Source organism: Akebia trifoliata, chromosome 1 (assembly GCF_017979445.1).
Source record: "Akebia trifoliata isolate Shusen 1 chromosome 1, ASM1797944v1, whole genome shotgun sequence".
In the NCBI taxonomy this organism is placed as follows: domain Eukaryota; kingdom Viridiplantae; phylum Streptophyta; class Magnoliopsida; order Ranunculales; family Lardizabalaceae; genus Akebia; species Akebia trifoliata.
This window is the reverse complement of record NC_141375.1, coordinates 1,899,968-1,919,422: the sequence shown is the minus strand read 5'-3', so window position 1 is coordinate 1,919,422 and position 19,455 is coordinate 1,899,968. Positions and strand designations below refer to the sequence as shown.

General features: G+C 32.0%; 1 protein-coding gene across 2 annotated transcripts; it reads right to left on the bottom strand.

Moving 5' to 3' along the window:
- Window positions 1-14,702: 14,702 nt before the first annotated feature.
- On the bottom strand, window positions 14,703-19,455 carry LOC147410315 (uncharacterized). Of its 2 annotated transcripts, XM_086439912.1 has the most exons (3): window positions 19,196-19,452; window positions 15,579-15,932; window positions 14,703-15,489 (listed from the first exon to the last, which is right to left on the bottom strand). In XM_086439912.1, the coding sequence occupies exons 2-3, from the start codon at window positions 15,930-15,932 to the stop codon at window positions 15,007-15,009; spliced, it is 837 nt and encodes a 278-aa protein (XP_086296038.1). In that variant the 5' UTR covers window positions 19,196-19,452; the 3' UTR covers window positions 14,703-15,006. The 2 variants fall into 2 exon arrangements, 1 of the variants encoding a protein (XP_086296038.1); XR_015177706.1 differs by lacking the exon at window positions 15,579-15,932 and having other exon boundaries at window positions 19,196-19,455.

The following is a 19,455-nucleotide window of genomic DNA, read 5'->3' as shown; positions in this document are numbered from 1 at the left end:
TTGGTTCAGAATTATTGTATGGTGGGGATTGTGACATAAACAAGAATTAATTTAATAATGAAATCAAATGAAAACTTTTACTAAAAATATAATTGTGAATAGAACGTCATGATTCAGTACTCTTGGGTGTTTCATTTCAATCCGACTCCAATTATTTTACATGCCATTTCTGAAAAAATTGATCCAAGACCATAGAGATGACAATTTTACCTGCCCCGACCCAACGGCTGGCTCCTATGAGATCGGGTTTTCACTATTTTAAACGATATCGATAATGAAAATTAAAAATTGATTCAATTTTGATTCTGATATATCCTGTCCTATCAACCCGTCTCACCTAGTTAAGTTGTAAGATGTGTAAAAAATTATTCTAACATGGTAAGTTCAAATGTCAACCCATAGATCTTTTACTCATTAATATTGAAAAGGGTCAAGACTTGACGAGTTTAGAAAAATTATTAAGGGAAAATTCAGACCCAAATAAGAGTAAGGGCAAGTTTCCAAAAGTACCAATACCATTAGACTTCACAATCCATAACATTCTTATCCTTTTCTTAGGGTTTAAGGACCTATTTTAAGTTGTCCCACCAACTAAAAGGACTTTCATATGAAAAACAAAAGTGTGTTTAAGTTTACTTGCGATTAGATTCACGTAATTCATTTGCTTAAATTATGTAGAGAAAATAACTAAGGAGTCAAGAATAAGAAGCAATAACTCTGCTAGTAAACATACTTGAATAGCTAAGTTAAGCTGAATAATCTCATTGTTTTGGATTATTTAAGACGTGAAACTTATTTATCAGTTGAAAGAGAAACTAAAACAAGATTATGAAATGGTCAATTTACAATAAAATCATATTTCAAACATCGTAAGGGAGTAGAACCTATAATTTAACAAAAATTCAACACTATTACAATATACATAGACTCGTTCAGAGACTTGACAGCACAATACAACTAGATATAATAAGCTTTTATAGAAAATCATAAACTCCAATAAAACCATCATTTTGGTCCATTATAAGTAGGCATATTCGAAAGGCGTTCAAATTTACAAATGCCAAACATGTAAAAATCGACTTGTGTCAAGAACATACGAAGGAACAATCCTGAAAGGTGACGACATGGCACGACACTCAAGCACACTTGACTGAATGACCAAATCAAAAGCAAAGTCGTGGCTTGTAAATCCTACTTTGATCCATGCCCGTCGAGGGAAGTGTGACATGACTAAGAGAAAACACATTTAGAGGTTCCATAAATAGTAGTGGCTGAAAGAATGTACGATATTTTTGTTTCCTGTCTTATAATTAAAAAAGAGAATTATGTTGATAATTTCATAATATGTTAAGTGGCGAAAGAATAATACCGCCAGTTGTGTATCAACTCAACTGTCGGGAGTATTATATAAGCACCCATAAAGAACGGACTCCAAGACGTTTTTATAAACGTCAAATCAAAGCCCAATCAGATTCTGACGTCCATTTTCAATGATTACAACCCAATTCCGGTATCTGACACAATAACGCGCTGTGATCTGACACACAAAAGATTCCGGAAATTAAGATGTAAATATGGGATTACACGTGGCATAAATCGGTGATTGGTAGTGATTGATTCTGGGGACCATATTCTGACACGAAAGCGATACCATCAGAACTTAGTGCCCGGAATCTGACGTTTGTGGAAGAGGTTATTTTCATTTTTAAATGACCATAATACCCTTTGAAATTACCGCTTGTCTCTATTTATTTGAGGGTATTTCAGCCATATAATAACTGTAGTAGTGTGGTCCGTTTCCAAACGGAAATATCAGAGAGAGCCCATAGAAATTCCGAAACAGGGTTCCACTCACGTGAGAACAATACGTGTCGAATTATTATTGGTTGAAACCACGTATGGTAGAGTAGGTCGGACAGTTCCACAAAGCGACGGATGCATAGCGTCATTATTAAGTGGGGCCTCGGCGTCAAAACATCGACACCTTTCTTTAATATAATAATAATGTTGAGGTGTCGAGATGTTGACGCGCCTCTCGCTTTTGTCTCTATCGCTCTTTTGTCTTTTTATTTCTCTTTGAAAAAGGATTCCCTCTTTTGGAAGTTACCTGTTAATAATTCTAATATTAATTAAAAACAATGGACCCCACTATTATAATTTTCCGAGAGAATCCAAATCTCTCATAATTAAGGGCATATCTGTCATCCACGTGTCCATGACTGTGATTTACTTCCACTTAAACGTTTGTATTTGATATCTTTGACCGTTCCTATAGGCGTTTGTTATCGTGTTGCAACATACCACCCAACCCAATGTTCCTTAATTGAAAAAAAAAAAAAAAACCTATTTATTTATTTCTATTTTTATTTTTATTGAGATGAGATAGGATCGGATCAGTTTGGAATCATAGAATAAAAAATTCGACTTGGTATTGGTGTGATATTGATTCGGCACCAATCTGATCGATTGATTGCCATAGTATCATTCAACTCGATCGTAGACTAGTTTCATAAATTTCAAATGATCGATAATCTTGATATGACTAATAGATGAGACTTGAGTCGATTCAAATATGGTATTAATTAGTATGATCTGAGTCAAGGGCGAAGCCAGGTTGCCCATGTGTGAGCAATCAAGAGTAGAATTTATTTTTGTGGGGACAATTAAGAGTGAAAAAAATAGTTGTGCAGGTAATTAAGATTGGATTTTTTTTATTATTGGGGAGATAGTTATCGGCCATTAAGATCTGTTGCAATAGCTTACTAATCTATAGACTTTGAAAATTCTTGTGAAGGCAAGTGCCCCACAACCCCTATTGTAAAACCGCCCTTGATCATAGTTTGATTTGGATTCGAATATGAATAAGTATAAAATATTAATCCATATTTAAATATATGATATACTTTATACTCTACCGATCGTAGTGGTTCATGGATTATTTTTATTAGTCTCTAAAGACTCAATATAATATCTCGATCAAACGAAAATATAAAGAAACAACATATTTAATTGAGAATTTCAGTTGCAATTGTTTCTATATATTTAATAGGAGCAATTAAAGGGGAAGGGGATCCTTTGTGGTACTTGTTACCTTTATTAACGCGTGGTGTGTTTTAGATTAGTTGAAAAAGGCCGCATCATTAAAATAGTAAAATCCAACTTTTTAAAATTTGGAAGTTCAATGGCCGTTTGTTTTAAAAGCCTCTGATCAAGTCATTTTTCTTTTCTTTTTCTTTTTCAATTATGATCTAGACCATGAATCTTAGAGGTTTGATGATTTTTTTTCCCCGTTTCCAACATGGCGAAATCTCAATCATTCAAAATATATTATTGGAAATACATACTATAGATGACCTCCTCCAAATTAAAGGAATTTTTTATAATTTCTCTCAACCTTTTTCTTTTCTTAAAAGATAACCTTAATATGATATAGATTTAATTTCCATTCAACATCAGTCATTATCCATCGTTGTCCATCATCACTTAGATATTTTTTAATTCACATAGGTGATGATGATGGAGATGATATGTTTATCATCATCATCAAATTAATTTGATCTATGTATATTAGATTTATTAAAAAATATAAATAATTTTAAATAATTAAAATATTATTTTAAAACTCGACTTGAATATTCATCGAATTGATTCAACTAAAAAAAAATAGCAAGTCTACTTAAATAAATCAAATAAAATTATATTGAATTTATAAATATATTTTAATAAATAAAAATATTTATTTTTTATATTAAAAAAATATTAATAACTAAATAAATTGGTCAAATTTTTTATTTGACTTGGTATATTTGTAGATTAAACCACTTTGATAAGTTGTTAAAAGAGTCTTTCAGATATTTTCTTAAAAAAAGATCTTTAGTATGTAAATATGTTATTAAGCGGGACTTAAATGGTCTATATTCTTTTCTAATAGACTAATCAGTACATATTCTCTATAAAGAGTTTCTCACGGTAATTCTCCCTAAATTTTTTGAAAATACATCTAAAATCAATTTCAGAAAATTAGTTGCAATTGCAAATGATTTGCGGCATACCAAGCAGGGCCTTGGATGTAATTTTTTCCTTCATCCTCTAATATCTTGAGATCATCAATGTGTGAGCTTTGATTTACAGTAGAACAAATCTTCACCAATGAATTTAAGTAGATAATTTGGGTCAATAAAAAAAAAAAGAATTATTGATTTAACAGTCCTATTAAAGGACGGTTGAGATCATCAAATTCAATCAGCTTAGATTAGTAGGTGTTAAGTAGCTTTCTCATTGATGAGGTTGGTCTATATATCAAATGGACATGTGAAGTTGACACAAACACTTCTTGTTTGTTGGAAAATGACAATTCAGTCCTTTACCATCACCCATTACTTATGGTCCAAACCGTTGGATTTTCTTCGAGAATCACCAGTGCAAATCCCGAGATGCTACCCATGGTTTACAATACTAACACGTCTAATTAAAGCTTATCGTTTATGACTCACATGGGGATCATCTTAATTATGTATAAATAATTATTTGTTGACCAACTAACCCATATAATGAAAATAATAATAAAAAAAAAGAAATTTAGAATCTAAATTAGTAAAAGAGTAATGATTTTCTAATTAGAAAATCTGCACTTGGCTGATGTGGCACGGATACAGAATCATAGATCTGTTTCCTTGAGATACACAATTGCATATGATGTATAACTGTTTATAGGGGGGAAAAATATCTATGGTTCTGTGTTCATGCCACATCAGCACTCTTAGTAAAATGTCATTAATGAGGTTAAGAGAAGAAGTTGATAAAGTAGACTTTATGTTTCTATCAATCATACATGTCACATTTTGTCTCTAATGCTTTTTTTTATGGCCCAGAAAAGGATAGCTGATTATAAATGTAGAAGATAACCCTATCTTTGATCTTATAAATAATATATATTATTGATGGAGTCATTTAATGGGAATTTGATTTTTTTAATGGATTCCCCACTAAAAATTATCTTAATTTTTGTTTTTTTAAATCGTAGATTAATAATTTCCATGGAATCTAATGTATTGGTCACAAATACCTATCTTGATGTTATCATGCCAAATCTTGCCATCTGTCACACTTTTTTTTTTTTTTTGGGGGGGGGGCAACAGACTCCCTTCAATGATTCTACCTTCCAAAATCAAGTTTGTAGGGATGATTGGATAGAGTGTGAAAAAACGAAGCATCAAGCCAAAGAAAATAAAATCTTAAACAAATACAAGGATTTATGGAGTTTGACAAGATTGTGCCCACGTCCTTGATGGGAGAGAGATTTCTTTATGATCTTGTAGAAGAACAGGTTACAATCTTTCTTTCTCTCTTAAGAAATTTGAGTCGCACTTATATTAACATTAATTCAGGTTTTACAATAAAAGCACGCACGCACGCACACACACACACACACGGGAAGTGTTTAGAAGTCTTAAAGAAAGTCAAACATTTTTCAAAATAGAAGTTAGAAGTTTTGAAATAGGCTGATTTTTTGTAAGGACGATCTCTATGGTAAATAGATCATTCTCACCAAAAATCAAATCATTCTGAAACTTGCTACCCTTGTATAGAAGTTGAAGAATTGTGAACCATCCAATATTTATAAATCACTTTTGATGAGGTTAGAAGTTTCAGAATAGGCTGATTTTTGGTGAGGATGATCTCCTCATCATAGAGATCATCCACACAAAAAATCAGTCAATTCCAAAACTTATAAATCATATGTTGAAAAAATGTTTCACACAATGTTTGACGAGAGGCATGCCCTTGCAAACCCCCCAGCTCAGTGGGCTTTTCAACCTGTCATACCCCCAATAGAATACAAACATCTACTCAACATAGTGAAACAATCAAATACGATGGCTTGTAATAATGATCATCTTGAGATGATTTTTGAGGCTCAGTATTTTTGAGTGTGGGTCTGAAAGTGCGACATGGCAAGATTGGAGTGAGCGATACCCAGATTGGTGTTTATGACCGACACCCAAGGTTCCTCTTATAATTTTGTATGATTAGATCAATTGACCCATTCAATGAACATGACAGAAAAATTAAGTAATATGTACTTTAATCAAGTTTAATTAATGGTATTAAAAAATAGAGATTGATTGATCAATTGCAGTGTTGCTTTCATTAAAATAGGTAATATTTTCATCTATTGTGTGGTCTATAAGACATGTTGATTATAAAATACAGGTTAGAAATAATATCATCCCTTGGTTTTATAAATAAATATACTTCAGAGGGATTAATTATTGACGATATCCCCAATAATAGCAACATTAATCTTGTTTAATCATAAAAGCAATGTGTACTTCTTTGCAATATATAAAGTATTTTAAGGTAGAGTAACAACCAATACTTAGATTATTGACCAATACTTTATCACAATGTTTTTTAAACGAAAAAAAAAGGTTCAAAATCTGTTACTTTATTGATTATGATCTTGATTTATTATTACTTGGCATAAAGAATATAAAAAGTGATTTTTAAAGATTTTCTTTTTATTTTTAATTTAAACTAATGTGATTCCATGATCTTCATTCATCAATATAATCGATGTTTTGATTTGTAATCATTCAATATGATAACCCTTAAAAAATGATTATTTAGAGGATTTTTCTATCAATCCGACGCCTCAAGAAATGACCAATGTAACGGAATTTTTTTGGACAATCGGGTATTCCTGTAGATAGTGGACCGGGCTTGTATCTAGGCTTTACCCAGTCCATAAACCATGGTCTTGACCAAGGTCCAGTCTCGCGGCACGTGCAACACCCCGTCTAACCATTATAGGTTGTGGTCAGCCCAAATGCTTGAAGTAGGAAGCAAATTGATTCTATCATACATGTTGGGATCAGACCATACTTAAAAACTATTCCCTTTTCCTCTTTTTTTTTTCTTCAACCATTTATGTCTATTTGTTTCCCCTGGCTCGGCTATACTATCCCACTTAGTCAGGTGAAACAAATTAAAAAAAAAAATCTATTCAACGAGCAAAAGGAGATAGAGGGATTCAAATCCTCGATAGTTCGTTATTCAGAACTATATCGGTTTTCAAGTTTGGAGCTATCAACCACTCGACCATCTCTCTAAAAGACAATCTCTATTTTATTTGTATTCCCTCATATAGAACATGGCCATATGAGTTCATATTAGTACTATCTGTAGAAACATTCAAGATGTGAATCTAGATTTCGATCTATATATCTGTATGGATAAATAAATTCCGATCCATCACAGCATGCTTGTTTGTTTTGTGAATTAAATAAAAATTCAACTCCATGTCCGAATAAAATCAAGTAGTAATAAATCCTATAGGATCAATGGCTTCATTGTCAAATCCCTTTATGATTCATTTTATTACAATTTTTTGGCTGAGAGAGAGATGAAATGGTATAGTTTATTTGTTGGTGGTTTGGAGGATTAGAAGCCTGATTACAGCTTTCCAATTGATTGTTTTTTTGCATTAATTATTACTTCATTAATCGTAATGGTTAGTGAAGCACATCACACTCATTAGGTAAGTGAGGGTGCGGCCTCATGGGTGGCCCCCGAGGAATTAATGCTCATACTGGGTATTGAATTCATGACTTACGAACTTCACCAAATTGCCATTGAGCCAACCCCTCGGGGGTTAATGTCACGATTTTACATGTCAAAGAAACTTTGGCATCTGTCAGATTCACAATTACTTTTTAGCTGAAATCACATAAAAATTGAAAGTGAAGTACCATCCCTCCTTGTATAGGCTTACCTTCCATCTTTATTGGTTTTTATTATAGCATCCTTATTTTCGTCCTTGATTTTTGACAGTCGTGATTGCCATTCTCCATGAATCTTGCCGATAATTACAAGTAGATACAACATTTGAAATATATCACTTTTGAATTAATCCCAATCATGATCTTGTATCGACTCGCGTTCGTGATGGGATCCTTCCAAGGTAGTAGATATACACTTGCATAGCTGTATGTTTAACCTAAAATTTGATATCTCTACATCCCATAAATCAATTTAATGAGCTATTTTCGCCGCTAACCACCGCATCCAAGATTCCTAGAGATGATTATGATGCATTTTTTATTTTATTTTATTTTTACCCACACAATCATCATCTTCACCGTCATTATCAACCAGGCCTTATTTTAAAATTTTGAGTTTGATTGAACAAATATTATCCTTATGCTTAACTATGTCTAATGTACCTTCTTTCAGTCGTGGTCACAATCTCCTTTTTTTTTTTTTTTCCTTTTTTTCCGGTGGTATTCATATAAGTTATTTAGACTCTTTAACTTGCACATTGTTTTCATTTTGCAGTCAACTTTTATCGTACATGACCAAATCATGTTGATTGATTTTTTTTTTTCTTTTTAGTTTATCACTTATTGAGGATGTCATATTGTTTCTTCTTCTTCTTTGCATGCATTCATTTCTAATTTTATCTTTCTTGATTATTTTTTTCATGTAATCATCTAAACATTCTCATTTCTCATACTGATATATATTTATTATTATTATTATTATTTTGATGACAGGATTTCGAACCTATAGGCCCGACTAGCAAAGACGAGGCAACTAGTCTCTCAAAACACTGTATCTCACCGAAATCCCATGGGTACATGCAATAGCAATATCCCACAAACTAGATAAGCCAGGATAAATCCATGTGAGTGGCCAATTAGAGGGCTTGAAGTCAAGACCTCTCCCTTTTTGGAGGGATGCCTTGACCACTGCATCCAACGCTCGTTCGTTTACACTTAATTGATGCACATATGTGATTTTTCTTAAAGCATTATCAAGCATACTTCAATTCAATAATTTTTTTTTCTTTATGACTAATTTTACAAATATTTTGGTTATTGTCGGTTCTAATTCCAATTTTGAAAAAGTTGGTCTTGACCTTACATTCTCAATTGATAAAGAATGAAAAAAATCATTTGTGTTTTATTTACACTTTACCCACAATAAAAATAGGTAAATTTACTTAATAGACTGTGTCAAAGGGACTTCTTTCTAAATGCTAATGCCCTTCTCTCTCCTACCCATAGTGAAAAAAAGAAAACTTTCTGATCAGATCACCTTATGACATTCAAAATAATGATCTGATGCAATGGAGTTGCAAAAGAAAAAATTATATGAACTTTAATTTTTTTTTAAATAGTTATTTTTTATCATTGAATTTTATTTTTAAATTTGGGTGCTCGTTGGTTGTCCATTTTCAACACCTTCGATCAAACAAGAAAAAAATATTTTTTTTAATATGAATATTTTTATGAAATTTAGAAGGCTATGTTGTTGGATTGTAAATGTGATAATCAATGTGAGACCAACGACCCTTTTTAAGATTTGAAATCTAAAAAAATAAATATGTATTGCTGATGCCATTTACATCAAATGTCAAACGTTTGTCAGGCTATGAGCAAACACGTCAATTAGCTTCAAGGGCGTGCGCCAAAACCGCATCATATTATCAACACTCTTCTTTCTCTCTTAATATCTCTTCATCCCTATAAAGCGTCAAACTCAAATAATCGAGATTGACAATTCAAATAATTGAGAACAACGATTCAAATCATTGATCTTCAAGATTTAAATCATTGATCTCAGAGATTCATGTTCAAACCTTGAGATCGATGAATTAAAATTATTGATCTCATCTATTGTAAAAAGTTGATCTTAGGTTTGGATCAAGGGCCATTCTTGACTTTTTGAATTGATCTCAATAATCGAAGGGAATGAGGGGCATTACCAAAGATAAAGTGTATTACTTGGACTATAAAGTTATCACCCAAAAGATAAGAAGTATTTAAAAAGAAATCCCTCTCTTAGGTTCAATTAACTAATTTTCAAATAAAATTGATTTCCAAAATTGCTAGTGGTATCTAATTAGGCATGTTTTTAGTTTTATTCGTATTGGTTACAATTCAGTTCTGATATCAAATAATTCAAAACCAAAACCCATTATATCGAAAAGGACCTGATTTTAAGCAAAACGACACTTAGTGATTAAGTCAAATTATTGTTATTTTTATCTTAACAGGTACCCTATGGGTATTGGGTATTTGTTGGGTCGGGTTTTGGTTCCAAGGGTCTCATACATGGAACCAAAATCGATCAGAACAGAATCGATGTTTAAGTTCGGGTTTTGTTCTAGGCATACATGGAACTGACCCGAACCTGACCATTAACACGCCTAATATTATCTTTTCTCTCCTCATCCTTTTCCAGAAATACCCTTCCAAAGTTTTTTTTTTTGAAAATATCTCTCCATCATTATTTCCATTTCTCTCCTACTCCCTTAACTCCTAAGAAGAAGCTCGTGCAAATAGGTATAGACAAACTTAATATGATATAACATTATATTATCTATTTGAAAATTTTAAGGAATTTTTTAAGAATTTATAAAAGAATTTAATCATCTTAATTTTTGTAATGTATGTGCCTTTGCACATACCACCAACTAATGTTAGTAATGAGAAAGTTGTGTTACCAAAACCACTTAGTGCTTGGCTGCAGTAATTGGTTTACTTATGTTGTTGAAATAATTACTTTTACTAAAATGGGTATTTGTCGCATGTACTTTTAAATCAAATTTATGTCAAACCTTTATTATCAACCTGTGATAAGCCCTAAATTCAGTTTTGACTTTGGGAAATTTTATTGACATGCCAAAAAATTCCGAGGGGCCTCCAAATTGAAAAAAAAGAAAAAAGAAAAAAAGTAATTTTTATTTTATTTTTGACCATTCCTTCCCTCTCTTTTCTTCTTTTTCTTTTTGCTCTCAGTTTTTTTTCTCCCCCTCCTCCTCCGATCTCCCTCTTCCTCTCAGTTTTCTTCTTCTCCTCCTCCTCCTCCTCCTCTCTCTCTCTCTCTCTCTCCCTACTTTTTTCTTTTTCTTCTTATCCTTCTCCTCCTCTTTTGATATAGTGAGACAGAATAAAGTATGATTTGTGTCATATGTGTACTTTTAACATGAACTTTGCAATGTTAAATGTGCACTTTTGACATAGATGAAAACATGTTAGATGTCTACTTTTTATATGGACCCAAACATGCCTGATGCCTGATTTTGACACAAACAACAAAGATGGAGTGCTCTTAAAGATGAAATGCTTTTAACAAAATAGTTATATATTTAAGGTGCCAAAAGAAATTAAAACGCCTTTAGATCTATTAATGGAGTGTAAATATAATTTCCCTTTTTCATAATTTAAGAACAAAAAAATATTTTATTTTAAGTTCACCAGATATTGATAATGATAATTAGGTTAAAAAAAAGCTAACAAAGTAAACTCGCAAATGTGATCGAACAACTAATACCCTTTTGGTAAAAATAAATAAATAAATACTACAATGGATAGATGGATGGATCTTTGATAAACCAGTCCCACAAAAACCACTATTTTTGTATTGCTAAAATAGTACCACAAGTTCAATTTTTGAAACATCAAAAAACTAGTCCACACAAAACAGGTTTTTTCCACCCCAAAACAGCCCCCACTAATTTAGTGGCAAACTTGATTTTTAGTAGTACAAAACCCGTCCACAAAATCCACATTGGTATTACGAAACCAGACCCTAAAATGACCAATTTCTGTAGTCGTTTAAAAAATTGGATTTTTCGACATCCCAAACTAGTTCACAAAGTTGATTCTTGAGGTGTAAAACCAATCTCTGTAGTTCAGATTCTTATTATACCAAACCAGGCGACGAGAATCTGGTTCAATGGCACCAAACCAGTCCCAAACCTTATTCCATGCTCTCAAAGTAGTCTCCAAAATGTGTTTTTTTGGCACCAATAATACTGTTCTCAAAATCTGGAGTTTTACATCATTAGACCCCTTACAAAAAAAAAAAAAAAAAAACAGTTTTGTAAAATAATAGAGAACCAAGTTGATTGGGTGGATTAACATAATGATCATTTCCACAAACATTTGATTCCTTGATTAATCTAACAATTTATAAAAAAAGCATCGTAAGCATTTTATTGTTGTACTAATCCAACGATCATAATGATTTGGCTTTGATGGAAAATGGGCTCATTGAGCTGACTCAAGGAAAGATCTGAACTTTTGTCTAAATATTGGAACCTCAAATTGATCCAACAATGATCATACTAAAAAGTATACAAGATCAGACTACACAAACACCCAGATTAAACCCAAAATTCCTTTTTTTTTTTTTCTAGATTTTTCTATATTGGTGAATAAAGCCACTGTTAGGTAAAATCATTAATGACAGTGTCACAAGGTCAGGAAATTTGGATTCTCTGATTAGAAAACGCTTAGACCCGACAGAATTTCAGGAATAAAACATGGCAAATAATATGAACAATGTTTCCTGTCATTAAAGAAATATATATATCTTCATGTCCATTAACCAAAGTCATGGATTAAAAGGCAAAGGTAATACCTAGCTTGAATATCTTGGGAGAGTTTTCTTTATTTTGAGTTTGGGGCATGCCTACAATCATTTATAAGGTTTTTTCGATCTCGTGAGTGCATTTTTCGTGAAAAGTGTGGTTGTTTGAGGTTCGATTAGAATGTGCATCTCATTCGACTAGGGGTATTTTCGTAATTATGCGTAAGCATTAGGATTTTTCCATTTTGTTGCGGAAGTACTTAAAATATAAGTACATCCAGAAGTACTTTCTAAAGTACTGTCTCAAGTAGCTGAATACGTGTTGTACGTTTGGATGTAGGATCTGAGAAGTATTGCCAGAAGTACTTCTCATAGAGTTTTGTGTTAGGAAACTACTCTGTATTTTGTTAAAATGACCAGAATACCCTTATATGTAATAATTACTGTTTTTAACATTATAACTCAACAACATATGCTAAAAAAATAACAGTTACTATTTTTATTAAATAAAAACATTATAACATCATTTTACACTCAAAATATACTTATTCTTTTCTTCTTTTTTTTAATTCGACAGAACCTCCCCTAAATATTGGACATATAAAAAATAAAATATGTATAAAAACATAACAACTATCATATAATAAAACATGTATCATCATATATAAAATCATATGTGATAATCATACCAACATATGTAAAATGAAAAAAAAATATTCAGAAACAAAATTTATATGTGATCGTCATACCAATAAACAAAGATGTTCATATAGTAGAAAAATATTAAATTTATCCAAAAATATAATTTATTTAGTTAATAGTAATTTTTAAATCATAAAATTATATAATTATATCACGTCGATCATAAGCTTCTTTTATAGCTTCAGCTATGACTTCTCTCCTACGTTCCATTTCTCTATGTCTTTCCCGTTGTGAACGTCTCGAGGGTCCAGACTGATCTACACTCCTAGGGACGGCTTCATCTATATAATCTAATTCTTCGTATATAGCAAATTCAACATTTACCAAAGCTTCATTTCGAATGAAATTGTGCAGTCCCATGCAAGCAATGACGATATCCCTTTGAGTATTAATGGAGTATGTGTGCATGTCCCTAAGAATTGCCCATCTTGCATTTAATACCCCAAAACACCTCTCTATAACATTACGCAATGAGGAATGAAGATGGTTAAATAACTCCTTCTTTTCCTTCTGCCATGCACCCCGTCGAAAGTCTTGTAAATGGTAACAAACACCCCTATATGGTGTCATGTACCCATCCATCAATGGATAGCCAGAGTCAACCAAGTAATATTTACCTACAAATGAATAATAATTTCATTATTTTATATATATAACATATAATTGAATGTACTTTTAAGTAAAATTTTGAATACCAACCTGACGGAGGGTGAGAAAATCCCGAATTAGGATTATTTATGGATTTTAAGAACACGTTCGCGTCATTTGCTTGTCCCTCCCAACCAGCAACTACATATGTGAAGAACATATCGAAAGAGCATACAACCATTACATTTTGTGTTATACCTTTTCGACCTAAATATCGAAGTTGATCTGCTATTGGAACTCGTGTCCCAATATGAGTACCGTCAATCGCTCCCACACAATCCTTCATATAAAAAGAAATTTTATTTTAAAGATTAAACATTATAATTTTTTTGAATTTAACTTTAAAATTACCTTAAAGAAAGGCCAGAATCTTCGATTTGTGCAAATTTGATGAGGGATCTCATCCAAAGAACGAGGCACAATGAGAGTTTTGCACAATTCAAGGACAGCTTTCAAGATTCTATGAAAGTGTCTACTCCCGGTTTCTTCAGAACGTTGAAATCGATCACCAACACTTCGCATGCCCTCATTTTGTCCCAATATCTTCAAGAACATTCCTAAGGATACTTCCAAAGAAATGTTCCTTGTTCTTTCAAGACCCACCTCTTCGTGTAAAGTATTGCATAATTTCTCAAATACATGTTTCTCCATTCGAAATTGTTCGTGACATATTGCATTATTCCCAGACAAAACATAATTCATATAATTTTGTCCAGTAAAATTACAATTAGTCTTTGGTTGTCGAACTAATTTATTTTTACGAGCCGTGCGATAATGATTTGCTGCAGCAAGTGCAGCCATACATATAATCTCATCGTCTGAATCTGAATAATCCATCTTGTTTCTGTTTACATTATTAATAAAAAAAATATATCATTTAATATTCCATATTAATAATCATATAAATATATTCAATCTATAAATAATCATATAAAATATTAAAACAAACATTTTTAACAATCAAACCATAATCCATAATTCATAATCCATGAGACATAATCAACAATCCACAAACCAGAAATAAATAGAAACTTAATCCATACAGAATAAATCCAAGCCATAATCCATGAAACAAATTTTCTTTTATTAACCACATAGTTCACAAAAAAAAAGGATTCATAAAAGACCGACCCATAAAAAAAACTATGCTACCTTCTAGTGATCACCACAATAACGACGGTATTCAAAATCAATGTACGATAGACGAGCATCATTTGTCGGCAAGTTATAAAAGGCATTCCTAAAATCTACACTCTCCACGAACTTGGATACCACCTAAGAATATCGATTGCTACCTATAGGAATCTGATCCACTAATTCAGTAAGAAGTGGCAAGCATTCACCGGGAGTAAGCTTTTTTTGCTCGTTTGGAAGTTCATCTTTATGAATTTTTGATTGGAAAAGATCCACCAAACGACTGAATTCAACCTCGAATAAATCAGATTTTCTTCCCTTTTTGCGTTTTGATCTAGAATCCCCACTTATTGATGACCTTCTCTGTGATGGTCTTGAACTTGGTGACTCATCAATATCATCATCAGGGTGAGTTGGGAGTATATTTTCTTGTGTCGCTGGAATGTATTCAGGAGTATCATCATCATCATCATCACCATCATCAGCAATTGACTCATTCGTCATGTTTGTCGTTGTAGAATATCGAACACGAGATCCGGTAGCTGTGGTACAACCAAATAACTTGTCCAACTCATCTCTATGCTCCAATGCCTTATAACGAAACTTATTATCTCCAGAATGTTGCTATAAAAAAATGATAAATATTATTAATAGATATTTATTGACATCTTTATAAATAAGTGAAATTAAATATATTAAAAAATATGCATTACCATTTCTCGTTCAATCCACCATTCATCGCTCATGATTATAGAATAACCGTTCCAACCGATTCCAGTTACACTCATTGGATTGGACCAAGCCTTCCAATCTAATTTTGTTTTGTTCCAATGATTTTTGAATTGTTTTTGTTCGAATTTAAATCCTGTTTTCTTGAAAAATTCATTTCGAACAAACTTCCATCCTAACCTATCTAAAGTTGGCCCATTTCTATGACCTTGCGCGACTGCTTCAACAAATAGTTCAACAAAGGTCTTGTGTAAATACGGACTCCAATTTGCTTTACCCTTGTCATTTTGTGTTGCAACTTGTTTGTCCTTATTCATATTTGTTGTTTCAGAAGGCATCTTAAAATGAAAACAAACAAATATGTGAAAAAAAAAATAATAATAAATATTTAAAAGAAAAAAAATAATTATGTGTTAGAAAAAAACATAAATAAATCATGTGTTAGAGAAAAATTAATCACAACAAACTGATTCTGATAGGATTTAAAACCAATAGAAGAGATAAGACAATGTATGTCTAATGTAGGACTTGTATTACGTACTCTTAAGATTGTTTACAATTAGGATAAGGCTCATATAAAATCCTAAATCTAGCAAATAGAAATATAATAGACAGAGAGAGATAAAGAATACCCTTACTGTTGATAATGCACCCAGAATGCACAAAAAATTATCAGAATACCTTAAAAAATATATAATTACACTAAATATATATATAAATATAATAAAATTATATTAAAAAATTATAAAAATAATTATTTTTAATTTAAATAAATTTATAAATTTTATAATTCTAACGAAATTTTGGCAGCATTTCCTCTTAAAAATGGACGTATGAAAATTTTCTGATAAAAAAATACCTGCATAATACACAATCTAACATCCATGTAACAGTTCATATAAATATTATCAATTCAAGCACCCCAATATGTCATCAAAGCCGAAAACACGACCTCGAATGAACATGAGACTAATTCTAACATAAATTCATCCCAAAACATTAGCAAATCATGAAATTTTATCTTCAAAAGCCACAACAAAAAAAATCGAACACATCTAGGGATGAGGAAACTAGTAAAAAATAGATTCTGTGATAACCCAATCCACCACATACTACAATAGAAATTATAATTGCAAGAAACAAAAAAAACTTCAAGATTTTATACATCACCCATAGATTTTTAAAAAAAAAAAAAAAAGAGTTAATAATCTACATCACCCAAACATGCTAACAAACAACTTTTACTAAAACCTCACCAATTCGTATATAACACCAAAAGAACTACACACAGTTGGTGTGGCGTTAGTAAAAGTTAGTGTTGCAATCGTAACTCTCTTAAAGAAATTCAATAATACTATGTTTAGGCACTTGGACTTCCAATCAATGATTACCAAGTTGCATTTGAACTAGCTTTATTTGCATATATGATAGAGGTGAATGCATCCATTATAGGATCTCATGTCATAGTTATGCACCTGAGATTATATATCAATGCTAGTAGATTACAGTTTAAAAAGTTTTTCTCCATTTTATATATATTTTTGGTTTGTTTTTCACTAATCTTTGGCTAAATAATAATAGGGAAATGCTCAACACCCTAAGCTTTACCCTACACTTTAATAAACGTGTTTTGTCCTACATGGGTTAGAAGTTTTGAAATAGGCTGATTTTTGATGAGGATGATCTCTATGATTAGAAGATCATCCTCACCAAAAATCAGCCCATTCCAAAAATTTTAGCCCATGTTTACAAGTTGAAAAATCGTGGACCGTCCATTTTTTATGGGGTTAGAAGTTTTTGGAATGGGCTGATTTTTGGTGAAGATGATCTCCTCACCATAGAGATCATCCTCACCATAGAGATCAGCCTATTCCAAAACTTCTAACCCATGTAGGACAAAACACGTTTGTTAAAGTGTAGGGTAAAGCTTAGGGTGGGGAACGGGACCCATAATAATAGGCTTAGAGTCATAGCTTGGTTTGTTGATATATCGCAATGCAACCTTGAGATCAAGAGTTAAATTTAGTGCATTCTAACCATTGCTTGGTATTGAATCCTGACCCAATTCATCAAACAATCTTCATTTAGGACAATTAGGGTTTAGATTAAATCGAGAATCATTGGAAAACTTCTAAATCTATATGATTTAAAAGTCTCCATAACCAAGATTTCTTATTTGAAGGGCATTTGCAATGGTTATGGACTTGGAAGGACAACTCCGATCTCACGAGTCTTATATAGAACTCCAGCATTGCTCACAAAATTTAATTTCGAGATTCTTCTATAAGTATGGGGTATTTTAGCTATTAAATAGATAAATAAAAACATTAAAAATCACCCAAAATTATATTTGAAAGTTGTAGATATTTGAGAGGCTGTAATTGAACAACATGCTCTTACAAGATTCAAATCACTCAAAATAGATGTTCGCATTTCAGTTTTAAAATCAAAACTTTGCTGAAATTCCCAACGGAGGCTTCAGATTGACTCAACTCAACCAAAAAATAAATAAATAAATAAGTAAATTCAATCTCATCCATGAGCAAGCAATATTCATCCACTCTAATTAGTTACACAATATATCAAATATATCAGCTCAAACATGCAAGTAATGAAGTACAAAGCATGAACATACTTCACCTCAAAACATTTGAAAAAAAAAAAAAAACACTTCACAAGAAATGAGACCTAAGCATCTTGATGATAATTTTGGGTTAATCCCCACTTTGAGCTTATACAATTACAATAGCGAGACCACCATTATAATATTTAGTAAAAAAATCCGATCCAAACAAATCCATTCCTCTTATTACAATAATGGAATTCGAAGGAATCAATGATTTACAGATTGTGTTGAAGGTCAGATTAAACTAATAAAAAATAAAAACTGAAACCATAGGCTATAGTCCTACATACCCTTCCTCTTCAACCTATTAGAATAAGTTTTTAGCAAATGTTCCTAAACGTAAACATTGGCGAAAACGAAACACCAACATTAACAATTAACTTTATTTTTATTTTATTTTTTCTAAAGAACAAAAAGGCCGTTCTAAAAAAAAAATCAAAATTGAGTTTCTAAACAGATTTGTCGACTGAACCTCGACAGAGAGAGGTAACTCTCAATTTTGATTTTTTTTATTTATTTATAAAAACCATTTGAAAAAAAATCAAAATTGAGTTTCTAAACAGATTTGTCGACTGAACCTCGACAGAGAGAGGTAACTCTCAATTTTGATTTTGATTTTTTTTTTATAAAAACCATTTGAAAAAAAATCAAAATTGAGTTTCTAAACAGATTTGTCGACTGAACCTCGACAGAGAGAGGTAACTCTCAATTTTGATTTTTTTTTTTTTTTTAAAACCATTTGAAAAAAAATCAAAATTGAGTTTCTAAACAGATTTTGAGAAGAAAGCGAGGTTCAGTCGAGGTTTAGTCGAAATTTCAAAGAGTTTTAAATGAGAGTTACCTCTCTCTGTCGAGGTTCAGTTGACAAATCAGCTATAGAAGAACAATCCATTGAAGAACAGACGAAGGTTATACCTCACGGTTGTGTTTTCAATCGAGAACTTCAAAGTGGGATTAAAAAAGTAGAAAAATTACCTCTCTCTGTCGAGGGTTTCAAGGCTGAGAACGATCTCGCCACCGTTGAGAGTGCCGTTGAGGGTTTCCGTTGATGGGGTTAGCCACCGTAATCGCCGGAGGGAGAAGCCAGTCAAAGGAAGAAGACAGTCGGAGGGAGAGAGATGACTCGGCTCTGTCGAACGAGTCTCACGATCTGCTTCAATATGTAGTGCGGAGAAGACAGAGTTAACCTGTTTTACGTTTCGTTAATTTAGGATAAAATACCGATAAAATAAAAC

Excerpts from the sequence above, each read along its gene's own strand:
- LOC147410315 (XM_086439912.1), bottom strand. The coding sequence starts at position 15,932 with ATGCCTTCTGAAACAACAAATATGAATAAGGACAAACAAGTTGCAACA. Across the intron at positions 15,490-15,578 it reads GGTGGATTGAACGAGAAATG|CAACATTCTGGAGATAATAA; the intron begins GTAATGCATATT and ends ATTTTTTTATAG.